Source organism: Ovis canadensis, chromosome 3 (genome assembly GCF_042477335.2).
Source record: "Ovis canadensis isolate MfBH-ARS-UI-01 breed Bighorn chromosome 3, ARS-UI_OviCan_v2, whole genome shotgun sequence".
Lineage (NCBI taxonomy): Eukaryota > Metazoa > Chordata > Mammalia > Artiodactyla > Bovidae > Ovis > Ovis canadensis.
In genome coordinates, this window is record NC_091247.1 from 175535863 (window position 1) to 175551929 (window position 16067).

Consider the following 16067-nt stretch of genomic DNA (forward strand, 5'->3'; position numbering starts at 1 on the left):
GGTAAGAGTCTGATAAAAGTTAAGACCTGTCTAAGCTTTGGGAGAGAGAACAAGAGCATGAAACGAAAATCTTTTTTCCTCACGCCTCATGCAAGTAAGAAGGCTAGGAAGTAACTCGTGAATATCATTTTTGGAGTGGTATTTTTAAAGTGAAGTTTAATTGGGACTATGAACATTTAAGAGGCTAGAGAGTTTAGAAAAACATTTGGAAAATTAAAAGATGGTTTAGAAAAGTTAGGATCATTAGAGGCATTGATAAATGAGAACCAGTTTTAAAAATTATTTACCTTTAAAATTACATGGAGAGCTTGTGTTCATTCTCCTCTCCCCACCACTGATTGTAGAGAAAATAGAATGTAAAAGGCAGAAGTTGCTGCGAACATGCTAATTGGACTTGCTTTTGTTTTATTTTTTCAGTCCCCTGTTCTTAGATCTCCTTGTATGGAGAGAGCTCTCCCCTCCTTTAGCGAAGTGATTTAGACTTTGCCTCTTTATAACCTGCTCCTAGATCGTGTGGCATAGTGCATATATGGCGTGTTCAGTCCAGTCTGTCTCAGATGAATTCAAGACTGATTTACTGTTTCCCTCTGGTAACAGGAGCACAGGGTCTCACTGACTGCTCAGCCTTGCTCATTCTCCTCTACCAACTGTGGAAAAGTAGTCCCTTAAATGTAGCTTGTATTTCTTCAAATTATGTTACCTGCTTAATTATTATACTTCTGAATGGATATTAACTCTCTTCTTTCTGTCTAACTTTTGGAAATCTAGGAATAAGTTTAAGTAGATAAAATATTTGCCAAAATTCTGATAGCAGATTCTTAGTGATTAATTCATTTCTGTCTAACTACAAATAAGTGTATCTTTGTTTGCCAGATATCATCAATAACTCCTTCTCTGATACACGTTTACACCTCCATTTTCTTCAGTAATCTCTTTTGTGCTTTTCTATAAGAATCATTCTGCCTTATAAGGTATCTGAGATGTGGGTTCTTCAGCCAGTTTTTTCTCAAGCCATTTCCTGTTCTTTTTCTTATCTCATACAATCCTCCGTCATCCTTCCTTTTCCTCTGTTATACTCTCTGTTCCCAGTTCCAGTCATTTACACTGTGGCATAGCATTAGTTAGCAAGAATGCTTTAAACGACTTTTCCTGTTTCTATCCGTTATGTTTGTTTTAGTTTCAGATTTTAGAAATACTTGAAAATATCAATATAAAGAAAATTTAAATCCTCTCTCAGAGGTGCCCACAGTTCAGTTAACATTTCCAGATATATCCTTCCAGTTCTTTTTCCTAAGTCTATAGACAGATACATGTTTTAAAAATTGGAATGATATAATAGTGTCTTATTACATTTATCCTCAATATTATTAAACAACCTTTGAACATATATTTTTAAATGTTTGTATTATATTCGGTGATATGGATATTGTAACAGCTAAGAAATTCATTATTTAGGAGGAATAGTTCTACATGAGTTGGTATAATATTTGATTTTTCTCTCATGAGAGAGAGCAAAATTTAGATGTTACTTTCTTTTTTAAAGATGTTCCTGTTTTTAAAATTAAATGAATTGTGTTTTCAGAGAAAAATTAGGAATATTATTAGGAAATTTTGGTATATGTGCTAGTTGTGTGACCTAGCATGAATTTGAGTGAGGTCTTCTGAGTCTGTTTTCTCAGGCTGTAAAGTAGAAAATCAGTAATAAGTATTTTTCTTTCAAATAGCTTTTGAAAGGATCAAATGATAGATAAGAGTTTATTTCAAACTATGTGACAGTATTAACCATGCAAATACAAAATGCTTTTTAATATGTTTCTCTGAGATTGATCCAATTTATTTTATTAATAGGAACTCTGTCTAAACATCATTCCAACCTTTGCAAATCTTATAGACTACCCATCCATGAAAAATGCTCTGATACCAAGGATTAAGAGTGCATGTCTGCAAACATCTTCCCTTGCTGTAAGTAATTACATATTTTTATTTGTCTCTCACTTCTCATTGGCTTAGTAATTTTCTTATTGTTTAGTAATCTTTTTATAGTTTGTTCATATGTTTCATCTTGGCTCTAAGTAGCCTATAAATAGTACAGTGAAAGTGAGCAATAGCTGTAGTTTGCCCGGATATATTATTTTATAGTATTCCATCCCTGACATTACTCCGTCTGCTAGTGCTTCAGTAGAAAATTCAAGTAATTTTTTTCTTAATCCTCTTTCGCTTTAAGCCACAAGTTATTTTTTTTAACCACCTAAATGGTTTTCTGCTTTTCTTAGTTTACTTAAAAAAAAAAATTTTATTAATATTATGATCCTGATTCAAAGTATTCTATCTTAAAAAACTCTAGCAAAGAAAGTAGGGTGTGAATTGTTTATCAAAATAGTCAAGAGACTATAGGCAAAATTTTGATAAAAGAGCTCCTAAATACCAGGTTTTAGTGACTATATTAAAAATATATTAAAAAATATAAAACTTCAGATATGGCAGATAGAATTTTCACATATTGTTAAAATATTTAAGAATGACTTGAACATGAATTAGAGAAAAAATATACTAGAGGCCCAGTAAAATTAATTATTTGGTGGGAGAATATAGTCCTTTTATAGTTCAAATGACCTCAAGAAAATATTCTTAGCAAGCAAATATATAGTAAAGCTTCTCAAATCCTAATTACTTTATTTAAAATAACATGAAAGTAAAATCATTCTTTGCCTTTAGCTACTTAGTATCCTGGTAAAGCAATCATCAATTTTCTGAAACAAATCAGAGGAATTTATAAATATGTGAGTTTTCTATATTAATAAAGGATGAGAGCTTTTAACTTTTCTTTCATTTTTGAGATTTTAACGTGTACTTATATGAAGATTAGACTCATGCTTAAAATACTTTGGTCTAGATTTTGAAGACTTGAAATGACTAATTCAGTTTACCTCTTTTAATAGGTACGTGTAAATTCATTAGTGTGCCTAGGAAAGATTTTGGAATACTTAGATAAATGGTTTGTACTTGATGATATTCTACCCTTCTTACAACAAATTCCATCCAAGGAGCCTGCGGTCCTCATGGGAATTTTAGGTAGCTGAAAACTTAATGTCATTTGATGCTACTTTACTGTTTTATAATCATGCACGTGAACTTCTCAGTCTGTAAAACTGTTTTGCTCTCTTTTCATGTATATAGCATTCAGTAACTGAAGAATGATGGTGTAAATGTCATGATGTAACTTTTCTCTCTTGTTAATTTTAGCAAAAGTGGTAGTACCTGACAATTACAAAGGGATAAAAACATTTGGGAATCCCAGCTTCACAAATAACATGTAGTTTTGCCTCTAAAAAATGATACTAAATAAGAGAGGCAAACAAAGCTACTTGAAATGCTGATACCAATCATAATAGTAATACCTAATGTTTATTTGTTAACCGATTTATAAGAGGCACTCTGCTAAGTCTTTTCTGCATTATCTTATTTTGTCCTCTCTAAAATCTAATGAGATTTGGTACTTTTATTTCTGTTTTACAATAAGGCCATGAGGTTTAGCTAAATGAAGTAAGTTATTCAAGATTATACAGCTAAAAAGTGGTAGAGTTGGCTTTTAATTTAGATATGTTTAAATATGAACACAGGGCTTCCGTGGTGGCCCACTAGTAAAGAACCTACCTATCAGTGCAGGAGACATGGGTTCAGTCCCTGGGTTGAAAAGATTCCCTGGAGAAGGAAATGACAACCCACTCCAGTATTCTTGCCTGGGAAATCCCATGGACAGAGGAATCTGGTGGGTTACAGCCCATGGGGTCACAAAAGAGTTGGAGACAACTTACCAGCTAAGCAACAACAACAAAATATGAGCATATATTTTTCAATGCTAAGTGCTGATAAAGCATTAAGAGCCTTACAGCACCTTCTAGTCATCAGCGTGCTAATTCTAAATCACTCTATTAAAAAAACTGTGAAATTGTTTATAAATAGTTGAAGTCCAATCTGGAAATGCTGGGGTCTGCTATACTATTACCTGTAGAATCACATAAACATTAACAAGTTACTAAACTTGAAGTTCTGTGTTAATTTTGAAGAAAATCTATGTTATTCAGCCATGTATCTTAAATACCTCCTATAGCACCTGATTTATAGAATAGCCTCAGTAAATATTTATAGGAATGGTCAGTAAGTAATCTGTTGTGGACCTCTGTGGACATAGAAATTTTGTGATATGTTATGAAACTCTTGAGCTCAAGGAAATTAGTCTTCTTGACAAGGAGTCTGACACAATGAAAAGAGCCCTAACCCCAATTCTGGCTGTGCCAGTTCCTGGATTGACTTTGAAAAGTTTCTTTATCTATCACATAAGGGTAAAATAATATCATTAAAGGAGTTTTGTGAGAGTTCAGTGAGACCAACTGAAGGGAAAGTAATGAGCATAGTGCTCTGCAAACAAGTATTTAGTGGGCATATAGAGTTCTTTGAATATATAAGTGAAGTGTGCATTCATTGGAGAATAATAGGAGGTAGTGTGTTCTCTAGCTTTAGCTTATATACAAAACTCTGGTGCCATGAAAGCATTCAGAGATTGAGGAGCAAATGTGCTCAGTTTACCAAATGAAGGCTTTGTGAAATAGGTATAACAGCAGGGTCTTGAAAGTTGAGTAAATATGAAGACAACAAGGAAGGATTGTGTGGAGTTAAATTATTAAAGTTCAGAAATGTTGAGTCTGATTGGTTGAAGTGAATAAAGGTATAGGACCTATGCTTAGACACTTTTAAGTTTGAGTGAGTAGTATGAAATATACATTTAGTTGTGTTCAGAATACAGAGACATTTCTGTATCCTTACTGCTACACTGTTAAGAACTATACCTGATTCGAATAGGCTTTTCCTGGTACTAAATTGTTGTTGTTCAGTCTCGCTCAGTTGTGTCTGACTCTTTGCGGCCCATGGACTGCAGCACACCAGGCTTCCTAATCCTTCACCATCTCCCGGGCCTTGCTCAACCTCATGTCCATTGAGTTGATGATGACAGCCAACCATTTCGTCCTCTGTCGTCCCCTTCTCCTCTTGCCTTCAATCTTTCCCAGCATCAGGGTCTTTTCTAATGAGGCAGCTCTTCGTGTTAGGTGGCCAAAGTATTGGAGCTTCAGCTTCAGCATCAGTCCTTCCAATGAATATTCAGGATTGATTTCCTTTAGGACTGACTAGTTTGATCTTCTTGCTCTCCAAGAGATTCTCAAGAGTCTTTTCCAACATCACGGTTCAAAAGTATCAGTTCTTCAGTGCTCAGCTTTCTTTATGTCCAACTCTCACGTCCATACGTGACTACAGGAAAAACCATAGCTTACTAAATGGACCTTTGTTGACAAAGTAATGTCTCTGCTTTTTTAATATACCGTGTAGGTTTGTCACAGCTTTACTTTCAAGGAGCAAGTGTCTTTTAATTTCATGGCTGCAGTCACCATCTGCAGTGATTTTGAAGCCCCCCAAAATACAGTCTGTCACTGTTTCCACTGTTTCCCTGTCTATTTGCCATGAAATTATGGGACCAGGTGCCGTGATCTTCATTTTTTGAATGTTGAGTTTTAAGCCAGCTTTTTCACTCTCTTCTTTCACCTTCATCAAGAGGCTCTTTAGTTCTTCTTCACTTTCTGCCACAGGGTGGTCTCATCTGCTTAGCAGAGTTTATTGATATTTCTCCCGGCAGTCTTGATCCCAGCTTGTACTTCATCCAGCCTGGCATTTCACATGATTGTGCTCTGCATAGAAGTTAAATGAGCAGGGTAACGATATACAGCCTTGACATATTCTTTTCCCAGTCTTGAACTGGTCTGTCGTTCCATGTCCAGTTCTGACTGTTGCTTCTTGACCTGCATGCAGATTTCTCAGGAGGCAGGTAAGGTGGTCTGGTATTCTCTTGAAGAATTTTCCACAGTTTATTGTGATCCACACAATCAAAGGCTTTAGCATAGTTAGTGAAGCAGAAGTATTTTTTCTGGAATTCTCTTGGTTTTTCTGTGATCCAGTGGATGTTGGCAACTTGATCTCTGGTTCCTCTCCCTTTTCTAAATCCAGCTTGAACATCTGGAAATTCTCGGTTCACGTACTTTTGAAGCCTAGCTTGGAGAATCTTGAGCGTTACTTTGCTAGCCTGTGAAATGAGTGCATTACTGTGGTAGTTTGAACATTCTTTGGGATTGGAATGAAAACTGACCTTTTCCAGCCCTGTGGCCACCACTGAGTTTTCCAAATTTGCTGGCATATTGAGTGCAGCACTTTCATAGCATCGTCTTGTAGGATTTGAAATAGCTCAGCTGGAATTCCATCACCTCCACTAGCTTTGTTTGCAGTAATGCTTCCAAAGGCCCACTTGACTTCGCACTCTTAAGATGTCTGGCTCTAGGTGAGTGATCACACCATTGTGGTTACTGGGTCATTAAGGTCTTTTGTGTAGTTCTTCTATGTATTCTTTTCACCTCTTCTTAATATCTTCTGCTTCTGTTAGGTCCATATCATTTCTGTCCTTTATTGTGCCCATCTTTGCATGAAATGTTCCCTTGGTATCTCTAATTTTCTTGAAGGGATCTCTAGTCTTTCCCATTCTATTGTTTTCCTCTATTTGCATTGTTCACTTATGAAGGCTTTCTTATCTCTCCTTGCTATGCTTTGGAATTCTGCATTCAGATGGGTATATCTACCAAAAAAAAAATACAGGCTTTTACAGTTACACTATTTTAAGCCAAAGAATATGGGATAAGTGTGTCATGGTATGTTAAATCTAAACCGACAGTAAAGGTGAAATCATTCAGATACATATGTAAGAACATTCTTCTTCAAAGCATTTATAAGGAAAAATGTGTAACTGTACTGATTATCAAGAGCTTTTATATAGATATATTGTTTTTCTGATTTCTGTTAATTTTATATTGAATTATAACATTTATTCTTTTTTTTTTAATCAGGTATTTACAAATGTACATTTACCCATAAGAAGTTGGGAATCACCAAAGAACAGCTGGCTGGAAAAGTATTGCCTCATCTGATTCCCCTGAGTATTGAAAACAACCTTAATCTCAATCAGGTAGGAATATTTTTGTGCTTTATTCAATTTATTCAGCTTACTCTTTTCTCGGCATTGAATGTATAAATATATTACATATAAACATTGATAAAACAAGGAAAAATATGTTGAAGAGGTATATGAAGAAAGTGCTTTTTATATTCAAAGTAAGGAGTATGTGAGTTAGAAAGAGGGATTATTGACAGCCTTGTTCAGTCAATCAGTTAAGTCGCTCAGTCGTGTCCAACTCTTTGTGACCCCATGAACTGCAGCACGCCAGGCCTCCCTGTCCATCACCAACTCTCGGGAGTCCACCCAAACCCATGTCCATCAAGTTGGTGATGCCATCCAACCATCTCATCCTCTGTCATCCCCTTCTCCTCCTGCCCTCAATCTTTCCCAGCATCAGAGTCTTTTCCAGTGAGTCAGTTCTTCCCATCAGGTGGCCAAAGTATTGGAGTTTCAGCTTCAACATCAGCCCTTCCAATGAATATTCAGGACTGATTTCCTTTAGGATGGACTGGTTGGATCTCCTTGCAGTCCAAGGGACTCTCAAGAGTCTCCTCCAACACCACAGTTCAAAAACATCAATTCTTTGACTCTCAGCTTTCTTTATTGTCCAACTCTCACATTTGTATATGACTACTGGATTTGCGGAGGGAAGAAAGTTTCTAGAGTCTTCCTGTAATATGTGGTATTACTGAAATAAATTGTTTCTGAAGTACCGTAAGAATTATTTAACTAAATTTTAGCTAAAACTTAAACTATGTTTTGAGATTGAGTTGGATATTCTTATAAATTTTAATTATTTGAAAGTTAGATTATGTATATTTAATATTTCTACTAGCTTTTTAGAAAACAAGGTTTATTTTAGCCAAACAAGTCATTTTTATAATGCTCTAATAAAGAGTGATTTTTTTATGCATCATTAAACAGATTTTGGGCTTCCCAGGTGGTGCTGATGGTAAAGAACCCGTTTGCCAAGCAGGAGATATAAGAGATGCGGGTTTAATCCTTAGGTTGGGAAGGTGCCCTGAAGGAGGGCATGGGAACCCACTGCAATATTTTTGCCTATGGAATTCCATGGACAGAGGAGCTGATGAGCTGCAGTCTGTGGGGTTGCAAAGAGTTGGACATGACTGAAGTGGCTTAGCAGGCATGCACACATGCAAACAGATTGTGGTCAGATATGCACATATTAGGTGGTCAGTTTTGGATTAGTCTAAAAAAAAAATCAATGTGTAATAACTGGTGGAGTTGAATTTATTTAAGACTGCTGAGTAATAGCTGTTAGACAGCTCAGAATATAAAACTTATTGAGACTTGTTTTCTGGAACTTAAAATATCACCACTGTACAAAGATACTATAAAAGCTTGCTATGATATTCTGAGCTAAAATATGTGTAATCTATTCTTGTGTCATCAGACCTATGGGTCATATTCTAGTAAAAATAGAGAATATTATGAATAACTTGTGGAGTTTTTAAATTCTATTACTTTGTTGCTAACTTGAAACATCCTATCAATTTCTTATTATACCAGTTCAATTCTTTCATTTCCGTCATAAAAGAGATGCTTAATAGATTGGAGTCAGAACATAAGACTAAACTGGAGCAACTTCATATAATGCAAGAACAGCAGAAGTAAGTAGGTTGAATATGAATTGCACATGGTCCAGGAGTGACATTAAAGTTATGTCATGGTTGATTTCCTAGAATATGGATGAGAAAATTTGAAGGATTTCAGTTTGACTATATGGAAAAGACCCTGATGCTGGGAGGGACTGGGGGCAGGAGGAGAAGGGGATGACAGAGGATGAGATGGCTGGATGGCATCACCGACTCGATGGACATGAGTTTGGGTGAACTCCAGGAGATGGTGATGGACAGGAAGGCCTGGCATGCTGCAGTTCACGGGGTCGCAGAGTCGGACACGACTGAGCGACTGAACTGAACTGAAAGCATGTAAAAATTTTCCAGCAGATTAAGTTAAACTGAGTTTAAATAGAATGTTGTTGAAAATCTGATGTTATTTCTAAATACAAAAGCATAACATGATATAATCTTAATGTTTTCTCGACATAAAGAAAATTCTGTTTCTGAGAAAAATCTCTTGTCATATTAGCCACCAGCACTGTAAAGTCAGGGTGCTGATCACCAAGAGCACCACTTAAAAGTTTTTTTTCAAATCTTTGAAATCCTTGTGTTTTGATTTCTCCTTTTCTCTTTTATCTAACCTTTGAAACATTTACAGAGAATTCATTCCATATGTAGTACCAGAGCATCCACCTCTTTTTTGTGTGTGTCTTATAGAGAGGATTTTCTAAATTATCTGCAAAATATTAGTATACAAAGGATGAGGGGAAAGATGAAAATTATTCAACAGAAAATGCCAGTTTTTGTGATCAAATCTTCACTATATTCTTTGCTCCAAAGAAAAAGATGAGTTTAGAATGCCCATTAATGTTTAACCCTGAGCCAAAGACATCTGAAAATAAGTAAAATTGATATGAGTCACGAGCCAGATCCTCCAAAAGAAGCTTTTTTGGTCTTGTTCCAGTGTAAGATAAAGGCTTTATGGAAGTAAATACACAAGGTGTAGAATGACGTGAAATAGCCATTTGTAAATGCTAAATATCCTGTGAGATATATACATCTATGCTGCTGCTAAGTCGCTTCAGTCGTGTCCGACTCTGTGCGACCCCATAGACGGCAGCCCACCAGGCTCCGTTGTCCTTGGGATTCTCCAGGCAAGAACACTGGAGTGGGTTGCCATTTCCTTCTCCAATGCATGAAAGTGAAAAATGAAAGTGAAGTCACTCAGTCGTGTCTGACTCTTAGCGACCCCATGGACTGCAGCCCACCAGGCTCCTGCGTCCATGGGATTTTCCAGGCAAGAGTACTGGAGTGGGGTGCCACTGCCTTCTGCATATATGTCTATACATACATGTATATATATGTATGTATGTATGTATGTATATATATATATATATGTATGCTATTAATGGTTTGACTATGTTAGCATAGGAACCCTGAAAATCTTTAAAAATTACAACAGAGAAATTTTCTATCTAGTATTTATACTTGAGGTGTAAATGAACCTTCTCTTTTTTTTCTTCCTATCTAAATAAATGTTACCTATTTTTCAAGGCAGATCTTGCCCATATCTTTAATTCAGTGATTATAGAATTTATTGTTAGAATCATAGATTCTAAACTTAATCATGTTAAGTTCCCATATTGTATCTTGTTTCTCAGTGAGCTCTGAACTCTCGTATGGTAAGAACCGTCCTTGCATGATTTTATGACACCCTGAGTAAATTCTCCAGTAAATCTCAAATGTCTAGTTTTTTAAAAAAATCTTGTATACAAATGTTACTTGTAGGGGCAAGCAGACACTAATAGTAGTAAATAATGAAAAAGATTATGACTCTCCTTAATGAAGTTGCAGTTTGTTTAGGTAGTAATAACTTCTATGTGGGTGAACTATTTTTAGGACAAGTATTTTAAAAACATTTCTTTTTATAGCTTTGTCATAACTCAGCTCTTTCTTACAGATCTTTGGATATAGGAAATCAAATGAATGCTTCTGAGGAGACAAAAGTTACAAATGTTGGGTCTCAGGTAAGAAGATGTTTAGATCATTCTAATTCTGGGGAGAAAAAAGTGCTTGGCAGTGCACTCCATTTCAGAAGCTTCTGATCTTTAAGTAGTAAAGTTTTGCACATTGTTCAGCTGGTTGATTTTTTTTCTGTTTCAGCAGATTGACAAAGTCTTTAACAACATTGGAGCAGACCTTCTGACTGGTGGTGAATCAGAAAATAAAGAGGATGGGTTACAGAATAAACAAAAAAGAGTACGTTTCTTTACTGTTCTTTTGACATTCATATTTATATTATATGACTTCTATAAACCAGAGATTTTTTTTTGTTGAGAAATACTGTTTAGCTTAATAGGAACATTCTTTAGTTATCTTTATGAAATTTAAAAGTTATCAGTGGGTCATGACCTAACCATGTTGAGAATAAACATGCTTAATATTTTTAACTTCCTTTTTTATTCATTCTCCCACATTGGTAATGTTTCTAGGTTGCCTGACTTCTTGTCCTTTCTGTTGTACTTTGCCAGTCACATCCCTTGATAAATTTTACAGTGTCTCCTCTCTGCTCCTGATTTTGAATAATAAACTATAAAACTGTAGTTTCCAGCTGAAATATTGGTTAGCATCCAATATAAAAAATATATCAACTTTGAACTTCGCTAAGGGCAGTTTTCTTCTATTCATTCAACATGTATGAGTACCTGTATGTGTAGAACCAAGACACTGTGGTTTACAAAATTGTACGAGGACATACTGTGGGCTTAAAGGTTGGCAAAGCAGATCTAAGAAAAAAGATGCTGAATTTGATGCAGACATTAGTCTCAAAAATATTGTTTATTCATTTTTTTTAAAGTTGTTTAATTCTTACTTAGCTTTTGATGAATTCTTAAAATATTTTTTGGAGTAAGAAAAAAACAGTTGAACAAGAATCTCCCAATATTATAGCTAATTCATGTTGTACAGCAGAAATGAATATAACATTATAAAGCAATTATCCTCAATTAAAAAAAAATAAATGAAAGGTATATATTAAGAAAGGACAAAAACCAAATAGAAAACCCACAAAACTAAAGTATAACTGACTTTAGTTATACTGCTGTGGCAGTCACCAATACAGTAGTTCGTGAACTACTTGGTGCTGCCAAGTATTGTCAAATGGTATTGTCAAACAGACAAAAAAGCAATGTTCTGCTTTACAAATGAAATTATGAAAGTTGTCAGTTAACTTTTTTTTGCTGTTGTTTTAAGGCATCACTTACACTTGAAGAAAAACAAAAATTAGCAAAAGAACAGGAGCAGGCCCAGAAGTTGAAAAGCCAGCAGCCTCTTAAACCTCAAGTTCACACACCTATTGCTCCAGTCAAGCAGGTCAGAGTTCATTTTTTTGTGTGTACTTATACTACTCTTAAGGAGTCAGGTAGTATAGAACCTAGTCTACCTAGTGTTTTATGAAAATGTATTTCAGGAGATAATTTAATATATAATTTCTAAGAAGTATGGGCATAAAGGATTTTCCAGCATCTCCTCAATAACCTGCCAGATGTACGATGTTTTGTGATAGTACTTGTTACCAATATAGAAGAAGCTAGATTAATGGGACGGTTCTTTAAAAATACTAGGTCTGTGATACTAATTCAACTCTGCTCACTTTGAATTGATCAGGAATATTATGTTCATGCATTTATGTATTTTTGAGCAAGAAATAATTTTCATTTTTTGGCTTTTTTGTTATAGTCATGTTTGTAACTTGATTTAGGGATTCTTATCTATATGTCTTGACCAGTATTTATTTCCTTCTGTGTTTTAGGCACTGATTTAGGTGCTGGTTTTAGAACAGTGATTAAGTTCTCTGCTTGGAGAAACTTTATACTCTTACTGGTTTCAGAAATAACTTTATCTTAAAAGCTTTCTTTAAATTTTTTGTTGTTGTTGTTGTCTCCTAATCATTAAACTTTTTCCTCTGGGAAAAATCTTTCTGGGCCAAGAGGCAAAATAAAGTATTTTGTATGTACTTATATAAGAATAAAGAAATTTAGAAAATAAATTTCCACACAATTGTGATGAAAGTCAAAATACCAAAATAATGAAGTATCCTTTCTGTGGGACTTCCCTGGTTGCTCACTGATAAAGAATCCGCCTGCCCATGCAGGAGACCCAGGTTCTATCCCTGTGTTGGGAAGATCCCGTGGAGAAGGAAATGGCAACCTGCTCCAGTGTTTTGCCTGAGAAATCCCACAGAGCCTGGCAGGCTACAGGCCGTGGGGTCACAAAAGAGGCACACAACTTAGCGACTAAACAGCAAGAACATCTTTTTCTATAGTACAGATCTAATGAGAAAAATGCAATTCTGCTTTTTGGTAGAGGCACAATGGGGGAGACAACATTTCATTTAATCGGAGTTCAAAGTTTTGTTCCCTGTCATCAAATTGTTGCAAATGTTCATCTTTAAAGAGCCTTAAATATGTGGCAAACTGGGTTTGGCCTATGAACTGTGTAGTTTGCTGTCTCAGTGTAGACAAGCTTAATTTTAACTTGTCCTTTATAATAACATTTATCAAGTGTTTTACTAATTTTAAAGTAATTTGGAATAAAGTAATTTCCTTGTATTTTTCAGACTAAGGACCTGACAGACACGTTGATGGATAACATGTCATCTTTGACCAGTCTTTCTGTTAGCACTCCTAAAATTTCTGCTTCAAATTCCTTCACTTCTGTTCCTTCCACGGGCCTTGGCATGATGTTTTCTACACCAATTGACAATACAAAGAGAAATTTAACAAATGGCCTGAATGCTAACATGGGCTTTCAGACTTCAGGATTCAACATGCCAGTTAATACAAACCAGAACCTCTTCAGTAGTCCCAGCACTCCTGGAGTGACCAAGATGGCCCTGGGCACGCCTCCCGCCCTGCCAGGCTTCGGCGCGGCCAGTGTTCCTCCTGCAGGCGGGAAGCAGGCTCAGCAGAGACCCACAGATATGTCTGCTCTTAATAATCTCTTTGGCCCTCAGAAACCCAAAGTTAGCATGAACCAGTTATCGCAACAGAAACCAAATCAGTGGCTTAATCAGTTTGTACCTCCTCAAGGGTCTCCAGGTATGGGCAGTTCAGTAATGGGAACACAGGTGAACGTGATGGGACAATCTGCCTTTGGAATGCAGGCTAATCCTTTCTTTAACCCACAGAACTTTGCACAGCCACCAACCACTATGACCAGTAGCAGTTCAGCTAGCAATGATTTAAAAGATCTTTTTGGGTGAGGTGTCATGCTCCTATTTTTAAAGGATTACTTCAGTTTTAATCATGGGTAAGCTGATTTACATCTTTATATAGCTGGCTTGGAAGAAGTACTTCTATGGGAGAGTGGTCCTGTGATAGGAAAAAAAAAACTGTTTTCATGCCAGCATAGTAGTTGTATGGACTCCTAACAGTTGAGGTTTTTAAAGCATTGAGGATTTTTTTTTCCTCTTACCAACTCCTCTTCAGGTTTTTAAAAGACCCAACCCATATCAATCTCAATGAGAAAAAAAAGACACCTGAATATCTTGAATAGCAGAATTTTTAAGTCAAATGTTTATTTTGGCTTGTATATCTTGGTGTTATTTTAAAAGTTGAGTTGATGGTAATTGCAAGTTTCATCTGTTAAATACTACATGGTACACAGTCTGCCTTCACAAGTCATTAGTCTTCATTTTAAATATGTGAAAAATCTTGATGCTGTATTGATTTGTTTGCATTTAGCACAACTGAGAAAATGATACGCATAATGAAAAGGATCAGGTCATTTGCTTTTCCAATCTTATTCTCAGATGAACTAATGTTTAGTACAAAAGACTGAGAAACTACTGCAAAATTTTAATTTAACCTTAATTTCATTGGTTCAATCTAAAGGCATTATTAACTGTCATAAATGCAAACTGATCATTGTAAATTATTTTTTAGCATGGTCTGCCTCAAGTAGTAATGTATTTTTCTCCATTTACTTGGATATGTTTAGAGTCACTTTTTTTCCTCCTGTGTCACAGACAGAAGAGGTATGTACTGATTTGTACAGGTATTTGACAAAGCCATCTCTGTGCTTTTTCCTGATTGCTGCATTCATGCTTCATTTGAATTGAAACTTCAGAGGTTGCAGCATATATGAATTGCATTTTCAAAAGGAGATTTGTAAGAATTAAACTATATTTAATGAGTAAACTTTTGAGATTTCTGCTGTATTGTTTCAAATGTAATAAACTTTACTTCTCTAAAAATGAGCATTTGCATCTTCTGGCTGCAATTTTCAGCTTGTTAAGTCTGACCTCATCACTTACTGCATCTGAAGTTTAGTTCTTTTCTCAGAATTTTAGGGTCTTTCATTCAAACATTCTATGTTCATAATTAGCCATTTTTAGGAAAAAAAGGATAAATTCTTCTAACAGGAAACGTGCTTTCTTTTTCAAGGCCTTTCTCTGATGTTTTTCTTTGATTAGCTGATCAGTCAACTGTGGAGTCTTATGCCATAGATGTCATTTGTATTCTGTTAAGTTATATTCCATCATTATAACTTTAAACTGATCTTTCAGAGAACTATAATGTATTATAGTGTAATTGCTGCCATAGAGTTGTGGATTTTAATTATCAGAAACCAGCAATCATTTAAAATAAATCCTATGAACTTTACTGTGCTGACACTACATTTATTCATTGAAAAAATATATATCCTCACATTGAACATACGCTACTTAATTATAAGATATAATTTGATAATATTGCTGGCAGCATTCAGTAGGAGGTATTTAAAAAAATAAAAAGTCAGCTTTATGTCTGGTTTTTCTTCGAGTGGTACTTTTTACATGGTTTTAGGAAAAGACTCAGGAATGCTGAAGAAACTTACCAAGAAATGAAAAGCACTAGGGAGATCAAATTTTTTTTGGCAAATGCATTCATACCAGATTGTGTCTTATTTGTAACATAATACCTATCTTGAGAAAAGTTTACATAAGGAATAAAATTGCATAACGTTGAAGAATTTTTCTTAGTAACAATTCAGTAGTCACTGTTCTTTAGGAAGTTGCTTTTTATTTTGTAAAATAACTTTATGTCGGTGTTGAACTCCTAATAAGAAAATTTACTATAACTATATAATTTGAAAGTCTAAATATAAAAACAGATTATTTGAGAAATATTTGTGATTGTTAGGTAATTTCCATCTTGAATTTTGTTCATTCATTGAGGTAATGGTGCTATATTTTTAGAAAATTTTCTATACATTTTTCCTTCTTTCTTGAAGGTATTTTGTTTAAGTCATTTCTATCACCTGAACTGTTACCATTGCCTTTTTCTGTTGTGAAATTGCCTCTAAAAATAGTGCTGCTTTTAGGCTTGTATTTCTATGTGAACAAAATTTTCAAAGTATTGAATTACCTTAAAATTATTTCAGATATCAAC

The 16067-nt window shown here is 35.1% G+C and overlaps 1 protein-coding gene across 2 annotated transcripts in view; it reads left to right on the forward strand.

Annotated features, from left to right (window-relative positions):
- Positions 1-14890, forward strand: part of SCYL2 (SCY1 like pseudokinase 2) — a 54053-nt gene extending 39163 nt beyond the window's left edge. The window contains exons 11-18 of one of the 2 annotated variants that reach the window (XM_069585147.1): positions 1849-1962; positions 2940-3072; positions 6942-7060; positions 8582-8682; positions 10595-10661; positions 10798-10893; positions 11887-12006; positions 13253-14890. In XM_069585147.1, the coding sequence (XP_069441248.1) occupies positions 1849-1962; positions 2940-3072; positions 6942-7060; positions 8582-8682; positions 10595-10661; positions 10798-10893; positions 11887-12006; positions 13253-13897 (1395 nt within the window). In that variant the 3' untranslated portion in view covers positions 13898-14890. The remainder of the gene's footprint in view (positions 1-1848; positions 1963-2939; positions 3073-6941; positions 7061-8581; positions 8683-10594; positions 10662-10797; positions 10894-11886; positions 12007-13252) is intronic. The other variant, XM_069585148.1, reaches the window with a different exon arrangement.
- Positions 14891-16067: the final 1177 nt, after the last annotated feature.